Here is an 18,060-nt window from a genome sequence, read left to right on the forward strand (position 1 = left end):
AAAAATAAACTGAAACCCCCCCCACAGAAATTCCATCATGTAGAATCAAACCTACCTCTACAGATGTCATAATCAGAAATGGAATATTTATATAAATGACACAGATCTCTGTGACTTGCGCTAACAGAGTTACTGATAGAAACAGTATATTGTTATCTTCTATTTAGACCAGCCACTGAAGGAGAATGAGACACAGAGATTGTCAGTGGGTTTCACAAATATTGCTGACAATAGAGGAATGTTGAAACTCAGGAATTGTGGGGTCAATTATTCATAGAATCATAGAATATCAGGGTTGGAAGGGACCTCAGGAGGTCATCTAGTTCAACCTCCTGGTCAAAGCAGGACCAATCCCCAACTAAATTATCCCAGCTATGGCTTTGTCAAGCCTGACCTTAAAAACCTCTAAGGAAGGAGATTCCACCACCTCCCTAGGTAACCCATTCCAGTGCTTCACCACCCTCCTAGTGAAAAAGTTTTTCCTAAAATCCAACCTAAGCCACGCCCACTGCAACTTGAGACCATTACTACTTGTTCTTTCTGTCATCTGCTACCACTGAGAACAGCCTAGATCCATCCTCTTTGGAACCCCCTTTCAGGTAGTTGAAAGCAGCTATCAAATTCCCCCTCATTCTTCTCTTCTGCAGTCTAAATAATCCCAGTCCCCTCAGTCTCTCCTCATAAATCATGTGCTCTAGCCTCCTAATAATTTTTGTTGCCCTCCAAGTTGCTCCAAGTTCAAGTTGCTGCTCCAGAGCCTGGAGACACTAGAGCTTCTCAATGGAACAGTTGTACAATTTTTTTTTAACATGGGCAAAACCATGTCTTTTTCCCTAATCTGACCCATTTTTGCAGTTTCTAAGAATAGTCAGCCCAAGGTAGACATCTGGCATGGAAAATTTCAGCCCGAGGGTTAAAATTTGGCAAAGTTGTAAGCAACCGCAAACAGGTTCTTTTTGTTTGTGGTTTTTATTTTTTTAAGAGACAAATTGGGCAGGTGCCACTATCAGCTCCACTTATAATAAAATATATTTCTGTAATCATAACAAAATATAAAGCATGTTATTATATAAGAACCAAAAAAAGGATGCTGTGAAATGTAGAAATATTTTCTGCAAATGTTAGTGCTACCTTTGAAAATATATACTGTAATGTAAAAGCTTTTCTATTTCACAAATATCCTAGTGCTAGCTTAGTTAAAACTTTTTATCATATTGGCAGGCAAACGGTTGGAACATTTTCAAACACTATATTCAAGATTTTTTTTTCAGGCAGTTATGTGTGAGAAACCATGTGTACCGGAAGGGGGTGTGGTTGCAGATGGTGGATATGTGTGTGCTTGGAGCTGGGGAATCTTCTCGTTTGTCCTCCCATTTTAAGCTTATCCTAACCAAGGCTTGAAGCAATAAACTGATATTAAGCTGCACTTTGCTATAAAAGTTTGTATTTTGTTCCTGACAAATATTCTCTGTATATTTTGACAGTACAGCATAGTGCACAATTTGTATAATCAGAAGAGTGGGAATCGGGGTGCAGGCCATTAGTGGAACAAGAAATGTCCTTTTCTGGATCTTGTTTACTTATTAGAAATGTGTTTTATGACACAATTTAGTTCACTGTAAGGGAGAAGAAATGCTTTTCCAAAATATTTGTATGTTACCTCTGGTGAGGATGAATTAGTGCTGTGCAGAGAGGGAATTATCTCCTTCAATGGCATCATCCCAAACTTCCCTTCCGCCGGGAGGAAGAGTCCCTGCCTGCACGTCACCAATATCTTTTTCAGGGGAAAAATGCAGTTTCTCCACTGATGGCAAATTCCTGATCTGCTCTAGTTTCTGTTTATCATTTGCAATGTCATGGAGTAGGAGTCCTTATAATACGGCTTTAGTGCTGAGGCTATACCTTATCCCAACCCAAGGGTGGCAGCCACTGGGCATTCAGTGCAGCAGGTGGCAGGCCACAAGAACAACTTTTATGATCATGCAGAGATTAGAGGCCCTTAATAGTGCTCAGTTCTTCATAGCCCCAAGGAAACGTCTGATTGTGGCATTTTGGTTTGAGGCTAAATCCTAACAGTCACAGGCCTCCGGGGTCCCAGTCTGTCTAGAGCCTGTTATTTACATTGTTTAATGAGGTGTTTTGCATTGGACAATTTTGCTCTCAAGTAACTGGTGTGGGGATACCTGAGCTTGAATAATAGGAAATATAATTTTTTACCAATATACGGATTCTTTTTTCCAGAAGAAAAATCAAAATGTTTTGTTTTGGGTTAACCCAAATTAAACATTTTGGTTTGTTGAAACGTATCAAAATGTTTCAGTGTGGGAATGCAGAAACGTTTTGTTCAGAAATGACAAAACGAAACAGTTCAATGTTTCCAAATTGAAATTGTTTGTAACTCATCATTTTGTGAATTTTTTTCATTTTTGACTTTCTATCGCAGTTCAGTATGAAAATGCATTTTGCCATATTGGAATTTCCTGTGGGATGGGAATTTCAACCAGATGTAAAAGAAATTATGTAAGAACCTCAAAATAACTGGGGGGTGGGCGGTGGGTGGAATATAATCAACAAAATGTGGCCCTCTAGCCCACTAGTTAGTATATGGCTGACTCCAGTGAGGGTGAAAAAACTCAGTTTGCAGTGTGGGGAAAATCCCTGTGGTGCTTGGCTGTAGTCCTGAGTATGCCATCAAGCACAGTTGAAATGGCAACCTCATTCTATCCCGGATCTCAAATATAGTTGTTCTATCACAAAACCCAACACCATTGGAGGAGGGGTGAGTATATAGGAGGAGGATCTTTGCTCCAAGAAGTGTAAATGCACTCCCTGCCGCTGGTGGCACCATATCTCCTCTGAAAGGGGTGTGGCATGGGCCAATTACAAATCCATCAGTCCAATTACAAATCCATCGCCATCCAGCGAAGGGCAACAAAAATGATTAGGGGTCTAGAGCACATGACTTATGAGGAGAGGCTGAGGGAGCTGGGATTGTTTAGTCTGCAGAAGAGAAGAATGAGGGGGGATTTGATAGCTGCTTTCAACTACCTGAAAGGGGGTTCCAAAGAGGATGGCTCTAGACTGTTCTCAATGGTAGCAGATGACAGAACGAGGAGTAATGGTCTCAAGTTGCAATGGGGGAGGTTTAGATTGGATATTAGGAAAAACTTTTTCACTAAGAGGGTGGTGAAACACTGGAATGCGTTACCTAGGGAGGTGGTAGAATCTCCTTCCTTAGAGGTTTTTAAGGTCAGGCTTGACACAGCCCTGGCTGGGATGATTTAACTGGGACTTGGTCCTGCTTCGAGCAGGGGGTTGGACTAGATGACCACCTGGGGTCCCTTCCAACCCTGATATTCTATGATTCTATGATTCTATGATCTCCAGGCAACTCAGCAGATAGGAAGAAGGATTGACTTTTGCCTGATGCTTCCTCCCACGGTTGACCAAATTACACTCTCATTGCCTTATTCAGTGCCCACTGAAATGAATGGAAGGACTGCTGTTCATTTCAGTGGGTATTGGATTAGGAATTTTCCCAGTTGTTTATGGTTTTGAGACAAGTAACAGGAAGAGATAAATGAAATAAACTAGTGATTTAAAATGTAGGTACATCATTCATATGCACTGAGATGAAGCCGATTCTTTAGCAAAGTATCTGGAAGTGAGTGGAATACATTTCAGGAAAACTTGAAAGTGAAATTATTTCTTTTTAATCCAGTAGTCACTTCTTTATAGCAGTCTTCAAAAATATTTTCTCAAAAATAATAGTATCGTTAACCTGACCAATCCTCTGACTAATAAAAATGGTGATGATGTAGCTTTTCATAAAGCAACCCCCATTTAACTAGATTGACAATCTATCTAGATTTAGAGAGAAGTTAGCAATTAAAACCCTTATAAAACCAAGTTTAAGATCTCTTCCAGTGCCCATGAGGAAATAATTTGGGAGATATTAATGAAAGTCTCAGCAGTATATCAAGGTAAACCCACCTATTAATTGACTATATTTCTATGCCTAGGTAATTGTCAAATGCAATTATAATTCCATCACTGTGACCCTTTTGTCCTTGCAAATTTTAGTAATTTACAGTCTCCCTCGGTCTCTCTCTCTCTCTCTCTTTTTTCATTTTCCCTCTCTCTCCCTCTCTCTCCCTCTCTTTCTGTTTCTCTTCAGGTCATCGGTCAGAATTAGATTTGAGTGGGTGAGTATGGCCTAGCTGATAAATCCTGCAGTTGCTTTTTAAATGCTGGGGGCTATGGTGTAGCTAGGGTCAAGGTCATAGTGGTCACTGCCTTTTTCTAAATGCATTCTGTATAGCCTAAAGGTCTGGGCTGCTACAAAGCTCAGTTGTGAGTTGCTTAATGTATCTGATAGCTTTTTAATGGAATATATAAAAATTACATGTTCTTTTTTTCTAGCTACTTTACATGCTGCAATAAAACACATTTGGAAGCAAAATATCTATTCATAGTTCATATAGTTTGTATAAAGTTCATTTAAAATACTTTTTCTAGTTAACTAAGTTTGATACCTCTAGGGTCCCATGCCCCTGGTCAGAAATCCAAGTCAATTTATATATTTGCTGGAGTAAGATGCAGTAACTGTGAAATGGTTTTGTTAGGAAGGGGCACCAGGTCGATCTCTATGCAGTTCATGTGAACAAGGCAATGAACTTCATCTGTAACTGATGATAAATGATAAATCTTCAAAAGTGCCAAGTGGCCAAGTTCCATGATAGATGTTACTTGATTGAAATGGGTATCCAGTTGTTTTAGTGAACTCTGATTACAGATTTTTGGATAATAAACAAAGATCTAAATTTGTTATAAAGTAACTCTTTAGTGTTATGTTTTGTCTTAGAGAAGAATATATTAATAGCTTTGGTCGTGTAACGTTTTCAAATAGACGCTAGTATTTTCAGATAAAATGAGATATGGCAAGTACTGATTTTTTTTTCTAAACCACTCTCTAGTTTGTGTAAAATTTCTCCACCTCTTTAATTTTAGTTCAGCTATCCCCAGGATTCAAAATTTAAGAAGTCAGAGTCCCTCTCACACACTCACTGCCCTCTTCCCCCAATCATCTCATTTGAGGATCATAGAAACAATGTAATATTAGTAACTACATTATGTGTATAACCTATTGAAAGATTTATTTTAATGTTAAAGATGAAGTTTTCATTCAAATGATCTCCATAAATGCCCCCAACAAAATTTGCGTAAGAATCTGCTGGCCCACACAAAAAGACAAGACATGCTTTATTTTCATCCATATCGCCTATGAATTTTAACATCAGAATCCGAAACTATGATATTTCTACATCATATCGCATGGAACTTTATCATCTATTGTAGCATACCAAATAAGTAATTAACAGCTGATAAAGCTATGGCTCAAATACTGTTAAGTGTCCTGTTGCATCACTAGGAGGAGTTAATTGAGGGCTGAAAGGCTTACATCTCCCCTGAAGGGAGTTTTTCATATTTGAAAAAGGCTCTAGTGATTTAGCCGTTCTGTTCTTCAAGGGTAGTGGTTTGACCTTCAACATTAATAGTCAGGTCAGAAACCATGTGGGGTGAGGTCTTGATTTTTGTCATGCTTGGTTGGTAAGAGTGTGTGTTTTAAGAGCTCTGCTTCTTTGTAGAGAAGGAAAAACCTGCAGGGAGGGAGTTAGCACAGTTTTGCATTATTGAACCAATACAAGATAACTTCTTGGGCCCAGAGCACTAGAGTTCTGGGAAGGCGCAATGCAACATTAAACAATTTCATTTTTTCTGCTATAGATAGTCATTCTTTAAGAAAGCAGTTTAGCCCAGAAAGTCAAACTGTTGTAGAGGTGAAATACAACACAAAAGATAAAGTGCAGGAAGAAGATGGAAAGTTGCCGACTTAATGCAGTTCCTCTGCATATTTTATACTATGCTTGAATCCATTTCAAAAAGAGAAAACTGACTAGTATATGTTAAAAAACAAACAACCTATTAGCATATGTTGAAAATATGAGCAACTCAAAATAGCTCATAAATGTGAATATACAGTACCTGATTCTTAGTGGAATCACATAAGTTCTGACAGCCATTTTGTTAAAATTTGCCATTCTTTTGCAGTTTTCATGATATACCATGTTTTTTGCTTGCAAACCTGAATTCAGTCCCTAGCCTGCAGTAGATAATTTAAATGGTTATCTGGCTGTTTAAATTTGATTGTGACATAGTTAAATAAGTATTTAGTGATATAGAGTAGTAAAAGCTACTGGAGCTTTGACAAATTCCTGAGTGTCAGAAGAAAAAGGCAGTGTCATCTTTTGTCCAAGCCAAGGAAGTTGTGGTCTCCAGGAAGACCTATTCTCTGCATTCTCCAGCCCCCAGACACCCAGCTCCCAATGGGATCCAAACCCCAAATAAATCTGTTTTACTCTATATAAAACTTTTACAGGGTAAACTCATGAATTGTCCACCCTCTATAACATTGATAGAGATAGATGCACGGCTGTTTGCTCCCCAAGGTATTAATCACTTTGGGTTTACTAATAAACAAAAGTGATTTTATTAAGTATAAAAAGTAGGATTTAAATGGTTTTAAGTAATAACAGACAGAACAAAGTGAGTTACCAAGCAAAGTAAAACAAAACAGAAGTCTAAGCCTAATACATTCAGAAACCGAATACAGGTAAATTTCACCCTCAGAGATGTTCCAATAAGCTGCTTTCACAAACTAGACTCCTTCCTTGTCTGGGCCCAATCCTTTCCCCTGGTACAGTTCTTGTTAGTTCCAGCTCAGATGGTAACTAATGGTTTTCTCGTAACTGCAGCTCCCTTTGTTCTGTTCCACCCCCTTTTATAGCTTTGGCAGAAGGTGGGAATCTTTTGTCTCTCTGGGTTTCCAAACCTCCTTCTAAATGGAAAAGCACCAGGTTTAAGATGGATTCCAGTACCAGGTGACGTGGTCACATGTCCTGTAAGACCTCATTACCCACTGACTGGCACACAGGTATACAGGAAGGCTTACAAGTAAACAGAGCCTTTTACCACCAATTGTCCTAGTTAATGGGAGCAATCAAGATTCCAAGCCACCATTAATGGCCCACACTTTGCATAGTTACAATAGGACTTCAGAGTAATACTTCATATTTCTAGCTTCAGCTACAAGAATGATACAATCATACAAATAGGATGAACACACTTAGTAGATTATAAGCTTTGTAATGATACCTTACAAGAGACCTTTTGCATAAAGCATATTCCAGTTACATCATATTCACACGTATAAACATATTTCCATAAAACATATGGAGTGCAACATCACAACTATATTCATTCTACATACATATCCCTCTACTCCATACACACTCGTGCGCGCACACACATCCCATCATGCTCAATTCAGCTGTCGCATCCCCCAGGCCAGCCCCCAGGCAACAAGAGGGAAAGGACATATGACCATAGGCTCTAGCTTTCATAGGTAGAACCCAGGAGAAGGATGAGTTTTCCCAGCATTAAGTGGAAGCCTCACTTTCCTGCCTGTTAGCTCTTATATCAGTCTCTCCTTTCTCTGGACAAAAAACTCCCAGTGTCCCAATTCTTCAAGTAATTGGCTCCCACATGGGCCCTTCAAGTTTCCCACAACACCCTTTGGGTTCTCTCTCAATAAGTGATAAGCTGCTACCCCTGTTTCCTCCTATGGAGTTTTTTCTCCTCCCACCCCATCTTCAGGTACAGGGACGCAGCCTCCACTCAACCAGCACAGCCTAGCTCTACTTCTGGACCTGCTGGCCCAGGGGAAACTTCACCCCAGTGAGAAGGGTTTTACCATGATCAAGGTCTTTCCATGGGGGTGAAACAATTGCTGGGCAGTCTGCCTGTGGGTCCAGAGCTGGGCTGCTCTGGGTAGGGGGAGGCTGAAGGCAGTAGGATAGGTCATTTCTGGTGCCCCCTTCTGAAGACTCCTGTGATAAGTGGGGAGCTGAGTCCTGGGGTAAGGTGTGGGATGGGGGATGAGGGAGGCAGCAGCACATTGTGGGGTGGAGCTGGAGGAGGAAACGGAAGGCACCTCTAGGGGAGATAGAAGTCGGAGCAATAGATTGAGGGGCAAGGGCAAACAGGTGGGCAAGAGCAGCACGTGAGACTTACAGGGGGCAAGTTCATTCCAGAGGAGCTGATTTCAATGGGAAATAGGTATCCAACCTGCGAATGTGCTTTTGTAAATTCCACTTGGCATCTGTCTGCATCTTTGGGCATCTAAATCCCTTTGTAAATTTTACCCTTAATGTGACACACTCTGGACCTCAGTTCCCCTTTTGTAAAATGGGGCGATGCGGATATATTAATTGTTATAATGCCTTGGAGTCCCAGTCATGGACCAGGATCCCATTGTGCTAGGTGCAGAACAAACACAGAACAAAAGACAGGTCCTGCCCCAAAGAGCTTGTAATCTAAGTACAAGACAAAATTTAACAAATGGAGGCAGACTGACTGATGGGGGAATACCAGGCAACAATCAGACAAATATTGGCCAGCATGGTAGACCATGGTCTCACTGCACCAGAGGCCTAAGTGTTGTCCACTTTTTTGTTGGCTTTAGGGCAGAGGAGAGTTTTAAGGAGAAATTTGACAGAGGATAATGAGTGAGTCTGTGGATGTTTACAGGGAGCTCCTCCCAAATGTGATGAGCAACATGGGAGAAAGTGTGAAGGTGATTGTTTTGAAAATGTAACAAGTGGGCAATGGAGGCTGGCCTTCTGGCCTGGTTGGAGGCAGCCTTTCGATACTGAGTAAGAGAGAATTCCCTACGTCACAGGGTGTTGTGAAGATGAATGCATTAATGTTTGAGAAGTGCTCGGTCTCTACAGTGATGGGACCCATGTGAGCACATAATTGAACAGACAGCTTAGCTTGAGGTGTTCGTACATAGCCTGATCATTGGGCTGTTCTTATCCTGGATCTTGGGAACGTTGCCATCTTTGCTGTGCTAGATAACCAGTACCCGTGATGGACTCTGGCTTTGGCAGCTTGTGGGAAGGGACTTAACTACTTACTTTTGAAAATGAATTATTGTGCCTGAGACTGATCTGTATTGGTAGTAACCCCACTGAAATCAATGGAGTCATACTGAGAGGAGAGCAGAATCAGGCCTTTGACTTCCCTTTGCCTGGAATTTAAGGAAAGGCTCCATTGGCCAATCTAAGACATGGAGAAGATATTATATTTGATGAAAGGGGAGGGTGGGTTTTCAAAGAAATAAAATTTCAGACAAAATGAGTTTAGTTTTTTTAAAAACACCTTATGAGATCCCTCAATCCCTGTCCAATATTTTTTTACCAGCTGTTACTGGTTGGACGTCTGTGTTACATACTTTTATTTGGTAGCAGTGAAAGAGAAAATTTGTGTTGGATAACTGCAGGCTACAAAAAATTCAGACCCAGAAACAAAAACCATTTCACATCAAATGGTTAGTACTTTTAAAATACCTTATGTCCTTCATCTCTGACATTTATTGGAAACTTGCAATTTCTATCAGTATTTCTTGTGATTTCTGCTTAGATGGGAAATACGTGGCATATACAAGAACCTTAGTTTAAACTACTTATGTAAATACTATATAATATAAATTGCATTTAGAACAAGTCAATTTTTATCCAAGATCAGTTTAAACATATACTTATTACAGCTCACAAAAAAAGTACAGTCATAGAAATATAACAAGCCTCTTTAGGTCATGAATACTCATGTTATTTTTTGTTTATTTGTGGGGTTTTAAAATTTATTTTGCATACGAAAGTTGGTTGAATTATGTGTTGCAAATAATGAGCCAAATTTACAGATTCACAGCACCTGCATTATGCTGCTCTGGCAATGCAAAGCAGCAGTAAATCAGGCTTACTTGTCCTGATATGCCAGGTCTATGATGCTTTAATGCCAAAGGAGTAGCACAATGCAGCCAGACAATGAATCTGAATATTTGGTGCCAATACCGCCATTTTTTCTGTGTGTGCAAATAGTTCACAATTTGATCAATGTCCAATTACTTTTGCATGCCTGGACTCATGGTCTGAGTATCACATGTATGGCTATAAAGGGGATTTTTAGTCCTCTAGGTGTGTAATTCAAGTCGAAGTCCAGCCCTTTTAGATAGTTGAGGCATGTTTTGGGGTTTTTTTTGGACCTAACTTAAAAATATATTAAAAGCCAAATATCACTTACCTAACACATGTGAGTCATCTAATTGATCTGAAATCAGTAGAGGCATATGTGTGAATAAGGTTACCAATATCAATACCACTAGTGGTCCAAGATACCATGCAAAGCTTTTATTCTCTTGTATCATCTCTGCTTCCTGACAATGTTCCATCTATTTATATAATCTAGGCAATTATCAATTGGAAGAATAAAATGGGAAAGGAGGTAATAGTAAATTAAGTGGTCACCTTTAAGAAATAATCATTTATAGGTGCCACACAGTGGTATCTGAGATGACTGCAGGTTTTCCTTAAGCTTAAAGAAGAAGATACCGATGGTAACTGTGGTTAGAGCAGGCAAATGTTGAGTTTTAATGGTTAATACTCTAGCCAGAAGGGATTGTGGGTAGAAATAAAGTGAGAATAAAGAGGAAAATGGAAAATAAGATTAAGGAAAAACACAAGAAAGAAAAGGCAAGAGAAGAGACAAAGAATATGTATCATATGGGGAAACAGAATTCTTGTCAATCTCTGCTTCCAGATATAACAATCCAGGCACTGAGCCAGATTCCCTTGAGCCATGCAGATAGTAATATTAAAGCCAAATCTCTGGATCCAGACTGTCATAATCCTGACTATAACACCACTTTTTCAGCTAGTAATGTTTATGAATTAAAAAGTCGAATATAGAGAAAAGATGTTACTTGGGAATCTGGAAGAAGAGAAAAGTTTATAGATTCCTCTTGTTGTTTGTAACCTAGAACACTAGAGGACAGCACTAAAATATGCCATAAGTGTTTATTATTGATTACAAGGTTCATAATAAATATAGTAAATACAGGTTTTGTTGTTAAAGAATAACACATGACACATTGATCTCACTGTGTAAAGTGAAAGGTAGAATGAAATGTTTTGAACACAGTAAGGCAAATAACATATTTCTCTCCAGTTTTATACAGTGCATGCTTTGAAAAGGCCTTCAAAATGCTTTCATACATTGTACAATACATCATAAGTTCCATACATTCTGTGTCTGACAAAGTTGCAGCAAAGATTTTTGAGAATAAATGTATATCTCGTTAAATTAGGGCAAAATAAAAGTCAGTGTATTCTATTAATAACTAATGTGATTGCTGAAAATCTGCTGTAATTTTTATCTAAAATAACACTTCATTTTAAAAAACTTCACAAGCTCTTCTATTCTGTTTCCTAGGGACTCTAGAACGGCATGAAACAGATGAAATGGCAAAAGCAATTCTTACTTCCTGTGAAGATTCAGAGTATTTAGTGACTGATTCTATACTTCCAGTCTCTCAAGATACACAAAAACATAAAAATGCAGGATACAAATCCTCCAGCACTTACAAACGTGGCACAGTGTCCCACAATCTTACCCACACAGAAAAGTCTTCAGCTAAGGTAAGAGTGAATGAGTAGAATATTAGTTGGTAGAAACTGATAGTGGTCCAAATGACTGCACTATCTCTCTCTGTGGGAAAGAACCCAAGAATGGACCAGGAAACTCAAGATTTGTTATGAAGTTTCCTTCATATTTTTCTAGTGAAGGGTATGGGGGGAGGAGGTGGTGGCATTAGCCCCAACTCACAGAACAGAGAGGGGTGAAACCCACTTTCACCCATGGGGAAAACCCACAGAGGGCAAGGGCACTTGCACAGAGGCCCAGTGCCTCCACACTACTTTCCCCTTCACATCATGATAGGATGACTCTCACTATAGTTCTGCTCCCATACATTCCTATTGTCACTTGTTCCAAAACACCCCTTCTCAGGTGTTTCAGGATGTTAAACAGAGATTTTATGCATATCTTTTTCCAGTACCATCTGCCCATCACAAAGAGTGTGTATTCACTGCATTCTTCACATATAGTATCCTAAATACAAGGCCTCTGTGTGTGGTGTGTGTGTTCATGGTCATGACATTTTTTAAAAAAATAATGGACTTTGGGAATTCCATTCTTGACAGTAGAACAGAGCAGGTCATAACTGCTACTCCTCACCAATGAATGTAGACCGAAATTGTGTTCCTCAATAGCGGGCAGGAAGAGGAACACACAATATATGGAAAATAGACAGCCAAATGGTCTCCGTACCTCTGCTGAACTTCCTGTCTTTATGACTTCCAGTGCCTGGAAACCTTTTGTCCATAACTGGGAAGTTCTGTCTGAAAAAGGACAGCAGAATCAGGGCCTATCTCATTAATTTTTTGGACGTTTTATTTAATATACTTATAAATTTAAATGTACAGTTCAGTTTAGACTGGTGCCTGGCAAACTCATTGTATTTATCTTTGACCTTTGACTGACCTCAGTCTGATGTCTAAAGTTCCTTTTGGTGCCATTTGCTGAAAAGTCTTATTAAAGCATAATCCTGCTGAGCATCTTGCAGGGCAGATGGTGCACTAGTAGGCTATTGACACAGAATCTGATTCTCACTATTGTATTATCAGAAAGAATGGCTTTTTCCTACATTATTTTTAGAATAAATAAAACAGAAACAAGTAGTATTAGGAGTTAACCGTGAAGCTTGATTTTTTTTTTTCTAATGCATTTTAACTTAGTAAATTTAACTGAGTGGTCAGAAGAAAAACTACTGTCCCTTGAATAAAAAACCGTGATTTTGAGCTGATTATGAAATGGGTATCTTAACTAGCACATTGTGGCTGATTGCAATATATGATAGCTTTATTATTCAGAGCTGGTGGAGATGAAATAGTACAGTAGTTATATAAACATGTTTCTTAAGCAATCACTTATCAGTTCTGTAGTGTCCCATTTTTTCACAGTTTATTTTTGATGGTCAGCAATAAATTGCATTTCTGTTGTCCACTTGTAAATCTATTATTGAAAAGGAAATTATTGATGGTTTCTCCAAGTCTGCCAAAAAAGCTTGATTTGTATTGTTTGTTCCTGATGTGTATTAAATGTAGATATCGTGGCTTGCATTTTTCCTCTGAGATTCACAAATGGAAGGGACTCCCCACCCATGAAAACCCCTCTCACACAACAAACTTGTCTTGTCACTTCTGCAGCACTTCCATCCTTCCTCCAGACAGCACAGAGGATGGTCTGCATATATGGTTTGGGAAGTGCTGGAGACTGCCTAGGGCTGGGTATGGGGTGGGTACACTAGAGGGCAGACATGACTAAGGAGATCCCCTGGCAATGCAACTCCAGAAAACCACTGAGAGCCACAGGGGGCCAGAGAGGGTACAGAACCTCTTATTGCTGACCCTCATGGGGAAAGAAATTCAATAGATTTGGGGCAGGGCCAATGTCTTTTTCTGTGTTGGGGAAGACCATGCCCAAACAATGGGGTGACGCAGCGGAATGTTTCCTCGCAGAGAGCCTCCTCTTTTGGGTTATACTTTGGGAGATGAGGATCTGGCCCCCTATCTTTAAAATAATTAATTACTTGTTATAAAATATCCCTGTAATGGTACTTTTTTTTTTTTAATGTAGGAGTCTTTAATTCTTCATAGTGTTCACACTTGTCACATCAATTCATAACAATGTTTTAAAATAATCTTAGATTGCAGTCTACAAATAAACGTTACGGGTGAAATCCTGATCCCATTGAAATCAGTGGGAGTTTTGACATTGACTTCAGTGGAGCAAGGACTTCTCCCCACATTTCTGTCAGATTAATGTGAAAACCGCAGAACACGAATATCTGAATGGCAATGTGATTTTTAACAGATCTGGGTGTGGTCATGATTTCTTAAATTGCCTGTTTGACAAACTATTCTTGAGAGATCTAGTGGCAATGCCAAGTTTTTAATAATACGCCAATTTTTACCAGCAAATAGTGAATAGGACATATTCTGTTTTCACCTTTTTCTAAAATATATTTAATTATCAGTATTACAGTTTACATTTTGCCTCCATCTTTTAGCATAAAAATGTGTGAGATAGGCTCCAATTCAAAAGATGGGTACAAAGAATCGTGAAAACTGGAAAAGCAGGACTCCAGTCCTGTTTGCCTTATTCTTGCAAGTTAGTCCCAGTTTCACACACTGAGACTATTCACGAGCAAGGCAAGCAGGATTTGGCCCTGGTTTTGTGTTTTAAAGATGATAGTATATTCTATTATTAATACTATATGATAAAAAATGTCTGCAAGTTAATGAATGCACATTTACCCCATGCTCGGAAGAAAGGAAAAAACTCCTCATATCACAATGCGACTTCAAAGGCTTTCTTGTATCAAAACATTTGTCATCATGTAAATCACAGATACAAAAGAAGAATGCTTTGATTTCATGGTGCTTTGGCCATTTTAATTCTTTTATTGTACTGCACGTGCCAGTGCGAGTACCAATAACAGAAGGGTGTGACAAATGCAGTTAACACAAAATCCATATTAATGTTGTCAAATACCCTTGATGTATTTAAACAGATTTTAATTATTTTCAACGTCAAAAGGCCTGAAATATATAGCTTAATAGTTCTTCAAAGAAAGCTTTAGTTAATGTGTGAATGTAAAACCTCTATAAAAATGAAACTTTTATATTGGCCTTAGTCATTGACATAGGGTATTCATCAAGTCAGCAATTTGTGTGGCAAAGTGCCATTTGAATAGTGTATTGTTAGAATACTTATGGTCCACTTGACAAGAGCTCTTGCTGTAAATAGTGCAATTTGACTCCAGCTGTTAAAGAGTGGCTTTGACAGCAGCCAAATAGAATGGAGATGCTTTACTGCACCGCAGAAAAATCAATATTGGGCTCTTGTTCATAGTAACCTGCTTTTTTCTTTTCTGCAGATTTATACAAGACTATCTAGAGTTTATAGGTGGAAGTTTAAATATTATTTTAAAAGTGGCTTTGTTTTAGTTTCAGATTAAAACTGGCAATAAAAGATACAAGTGTAGAGTTTTAGTATACAATACGGTAGTGTTTCTAACACTGGTACATATTTAATCACTATTATAACTCCATATTATTTGGTCTCTCCTGCTTATATAAATGGATATTAGGATGTAGATGCATAAGTTACTTAACTATTCTTTTGATAAAATGATCCTTCATTTCTACTTATATTTTGCTATCTACTACCTCCAGGATTCTTCTTGTCAATTCTCTTTTCGTACCTTTTAACATCGATTTCTTTGTCGTGGTGCCCATGGCAACACCACAGATGTTGACAATATGTAGTGCCATTGCAGATTTTCCTAAAGCAGACTCTTGCTGGTGCTGAACAGTTTTCTAGCAGTATTCAGTGACACAAGGTTGCTATGATACCTGACTGGTAGCAATAGGTATTGAATCTCTAGTCTTAATTACAGTAGACTCTCCACACAAGACCTCTTCATTTATTGTGTTTTTGAACTTTCGTTATGCTTTTAAATCAGAGTTATTATTTAAAATGTGCAACTGTGTGAAAAGCTTGAAAAAATTAATAATGCTTCATATGGTCATATAAATATTTCATTGTTTCATAAGAAATGTGATGTTCCTAAGAAATGTTCTCTTGGTGTTTCAGGAACCATTACTGTTAGAACCTCAACTGCAGTTTAATTAATGTGATAATGCAACTGTCTTGACAATTTACTGGTCTTTTCCCTTATTTAAGAAGCTATGACTAGAATGCCTCATAGACAAACATAATGAGGAAGACAAGTTAGCGTTGAAAAGTTTGAAAAATAAACCAAATTAATCCTTGATGTAATTGTAGTAATTGGTTCATTGAGTTACACCAGGAATGAACTGACCCATTTTAGGTAATTTAAGATTAACTTGTGCATTTTTATGGATATAATAGTGACACAAAGATGCAGAGAGAAATGCACGCACACACATATATATATAGATATATAGATATATACACATTTTGAACATGTTTAGTGCTTTATATGTTTCACTGAACAAAGATTTCTGAAAAAATGTTGATCTTCCATTGCTGACAAGGCATGCAACGTTGAATAAGCTTTACAAAGAGTCCAGTGAAAATATCTAAATGTCCTTTACAAACATAATTTTACTTAGTGACCATTAGAGTTTATTGTGGATCTATACTATTATTGTAATAATCACAAGTAGAGGTGTTAAGTAACAACCATTGTACCTTTTAGGACAGAAGCCTTTAGATGCTATAAATTGCCATAATGAATATTGTTTGTTCCTGAGGAGGCTTTTCATTAATACATTTCTGTATTAATTTGTGTATGCTACCTTAAATATCTACAACGCTACAGTTTATGTTCCTAGGTAGAAATCTCCTGCAATGGAGTGGTATTTTCACTAGGGGAGCCAGAGTTTGCTTTTCTTATATTTGTACAAAATTAAAAAGGGACAGATATTCCACAGACTGTAGAATTAGTGTGTAATCATAGCAACAAAATTGTTATCACCTGCAGTTGCTTTTATTGTGACCACACTTATACTGTGACTGCACACACAAAACCAGTTCAGAATATAGAAGAATATTAGATAATTGTTTGTTACAATACCTAAACATTCTGATAACATTCTGTGATAACATTCTGAACTGGTAGCTAGAAATAACATTGTTAGTTAAAGGTTACTGATGAGCACCAGTTAAACTTACTATTTTTCATTAGGATAGTAAACACCGAGGTACATTTCAAATAGCAAGAAACAGGAATGGCAAGAAAAAACATGTTGCGCTAGCTGGAAACTCCTGTTGTTTAATTTCTACCTCTTATGTTTGGAGAATGGCAGTGTGATGGGGTGTACCTGATCTTTGCGGCTCCCCACAGGAGGCCTTGCAGTCCTACAACACCAGGGGTGGGCAAACTTTTTGGCCTGAGGGCCACATCGGGGAATAGAAATTGTATGGCGGGCCATGAATGCTCACAAAATTGGGATTGGGGTGAAGGCTCTGATTGGGGGTGCGGGCTCTTGGGTGGGGATGAGGATCAGGAGTTTGGGGTGTAGGAGGGTGATCTGGGCTGGGATGGAGGGGTTTGGAGGGGGATCAGGGCTGGGGCAGGGGTGCAGGAAGGAGTGCAGGTTCTGGCTGGGGGTGTGGGCTCCGGAATGGGGCTGGGAATGAGAGGTTTGGGGTGCAGGATGGTGCTCCATGCTGGGATCGAGGGGTTTGGAGAGCGGGAGGCTCGGGGTGCAGGCTCCGAGTGGCACTTACCTCAAGCAGCTCCTGGAAGCAGTGGCATGTCCCTTCTCTGGCTCCTAGCCTTGGAGCAGCCTGTGACCCTCAGAGTGGGGCCATGCCACGGCTTCTGGGAGCTGCGTGGTGCGGTTCCCCAACCCTGCACCCTGGCTGGAGCACTGGAGCAGGGCAGAGCCGCGTAGTGTGGCCCCCAATCTGGCGCCCCAGCGGGAGCTCGCAGGCCGGCTTAAAACAGCTTGCGGACTGTAGTTTTCCCACCCTTGTACTACACACTGTCCCAGGAAGAGGCAGTGTAGGAGGAAGGGAACAGTGAAGGTGGGTTCTCCAGGCCTACCTAGAGAGGCTTCACTGGAGCATGTAAATTGTGACTCACAGAGACCTGCTCCTCCAAGTATTAATACAGTGTAAATGACAACAGTAAAAACAAGGCACTGGAGAATAAGACCCTAGATATTTACTTAGCCTATTGAGAGACCATTTATGTATTTCTGCAATATTTCTCTTCGATATTATATTGAAGAGTTATTTAAAAGACAGATGTTCCGTGTGCTTTTTCTCGTGCGGGCATCTAACTTGATTCTGGTTTGAAGCATTAAGAATGTTGTGGTGGAACTTTTTTTTTTTTTTTAAATTTCATGGAAATAATTCGGATGTTGTTGATAGCCCCTGTGGAATATTTTAGACCAGAAGATAGTACTCCTGCGTGCAATCAGCTGTATTTTTCCATTGTGTGTGCTGTGTGGGAACACTCTTTATGGCAAATCTTTCAATTAC

General features: G+C 39.2%; 1 protein-coding gene across 5 annotated transcripts in view; it reads left to right on the forward strand.

Moving 5' to 3' along the window:
* WDR72 (WD repeat domain 72) overlaps positions 1-18,060 on the forward strand; it is a 187,698-nt gene that overhangs the window by 60,235 nt on the left and 109,403 nt on the right. For all 5 annotated transcript variants that reach the window (XR_006284393.1, XM_043524155.1, XM_043524156.1 and 2 more), the window contains one exon: positions 11,392-11,597. Coding sequence is in view for 4 of the 5 variants with exons in the window: in XM_043524155.1 (XP_043380090.1) it covers positions 11,392-11,597 (206 nt within the window). In the remaining variant the exon portion in view is untranslated. The remainder of the gene's footprint in view (positions 1-11,391; positions 11,598-18,060) is intronic.

The sequence above is a fragment of the Chelonia mydas genome, chromosome 10 (assembly GCF_015237465.2).
Source record: "Chelonia mydas isolate rCheMyd1 chromosome 10, rCheMyd1.pri.v2, whole genome shotgun sequence".
NCBI classification, from domain to species: Eukaryota; Metazoa; Chordata; order Testudines; family Cheloniidae; genus Chelonia; species Chelonia mydas.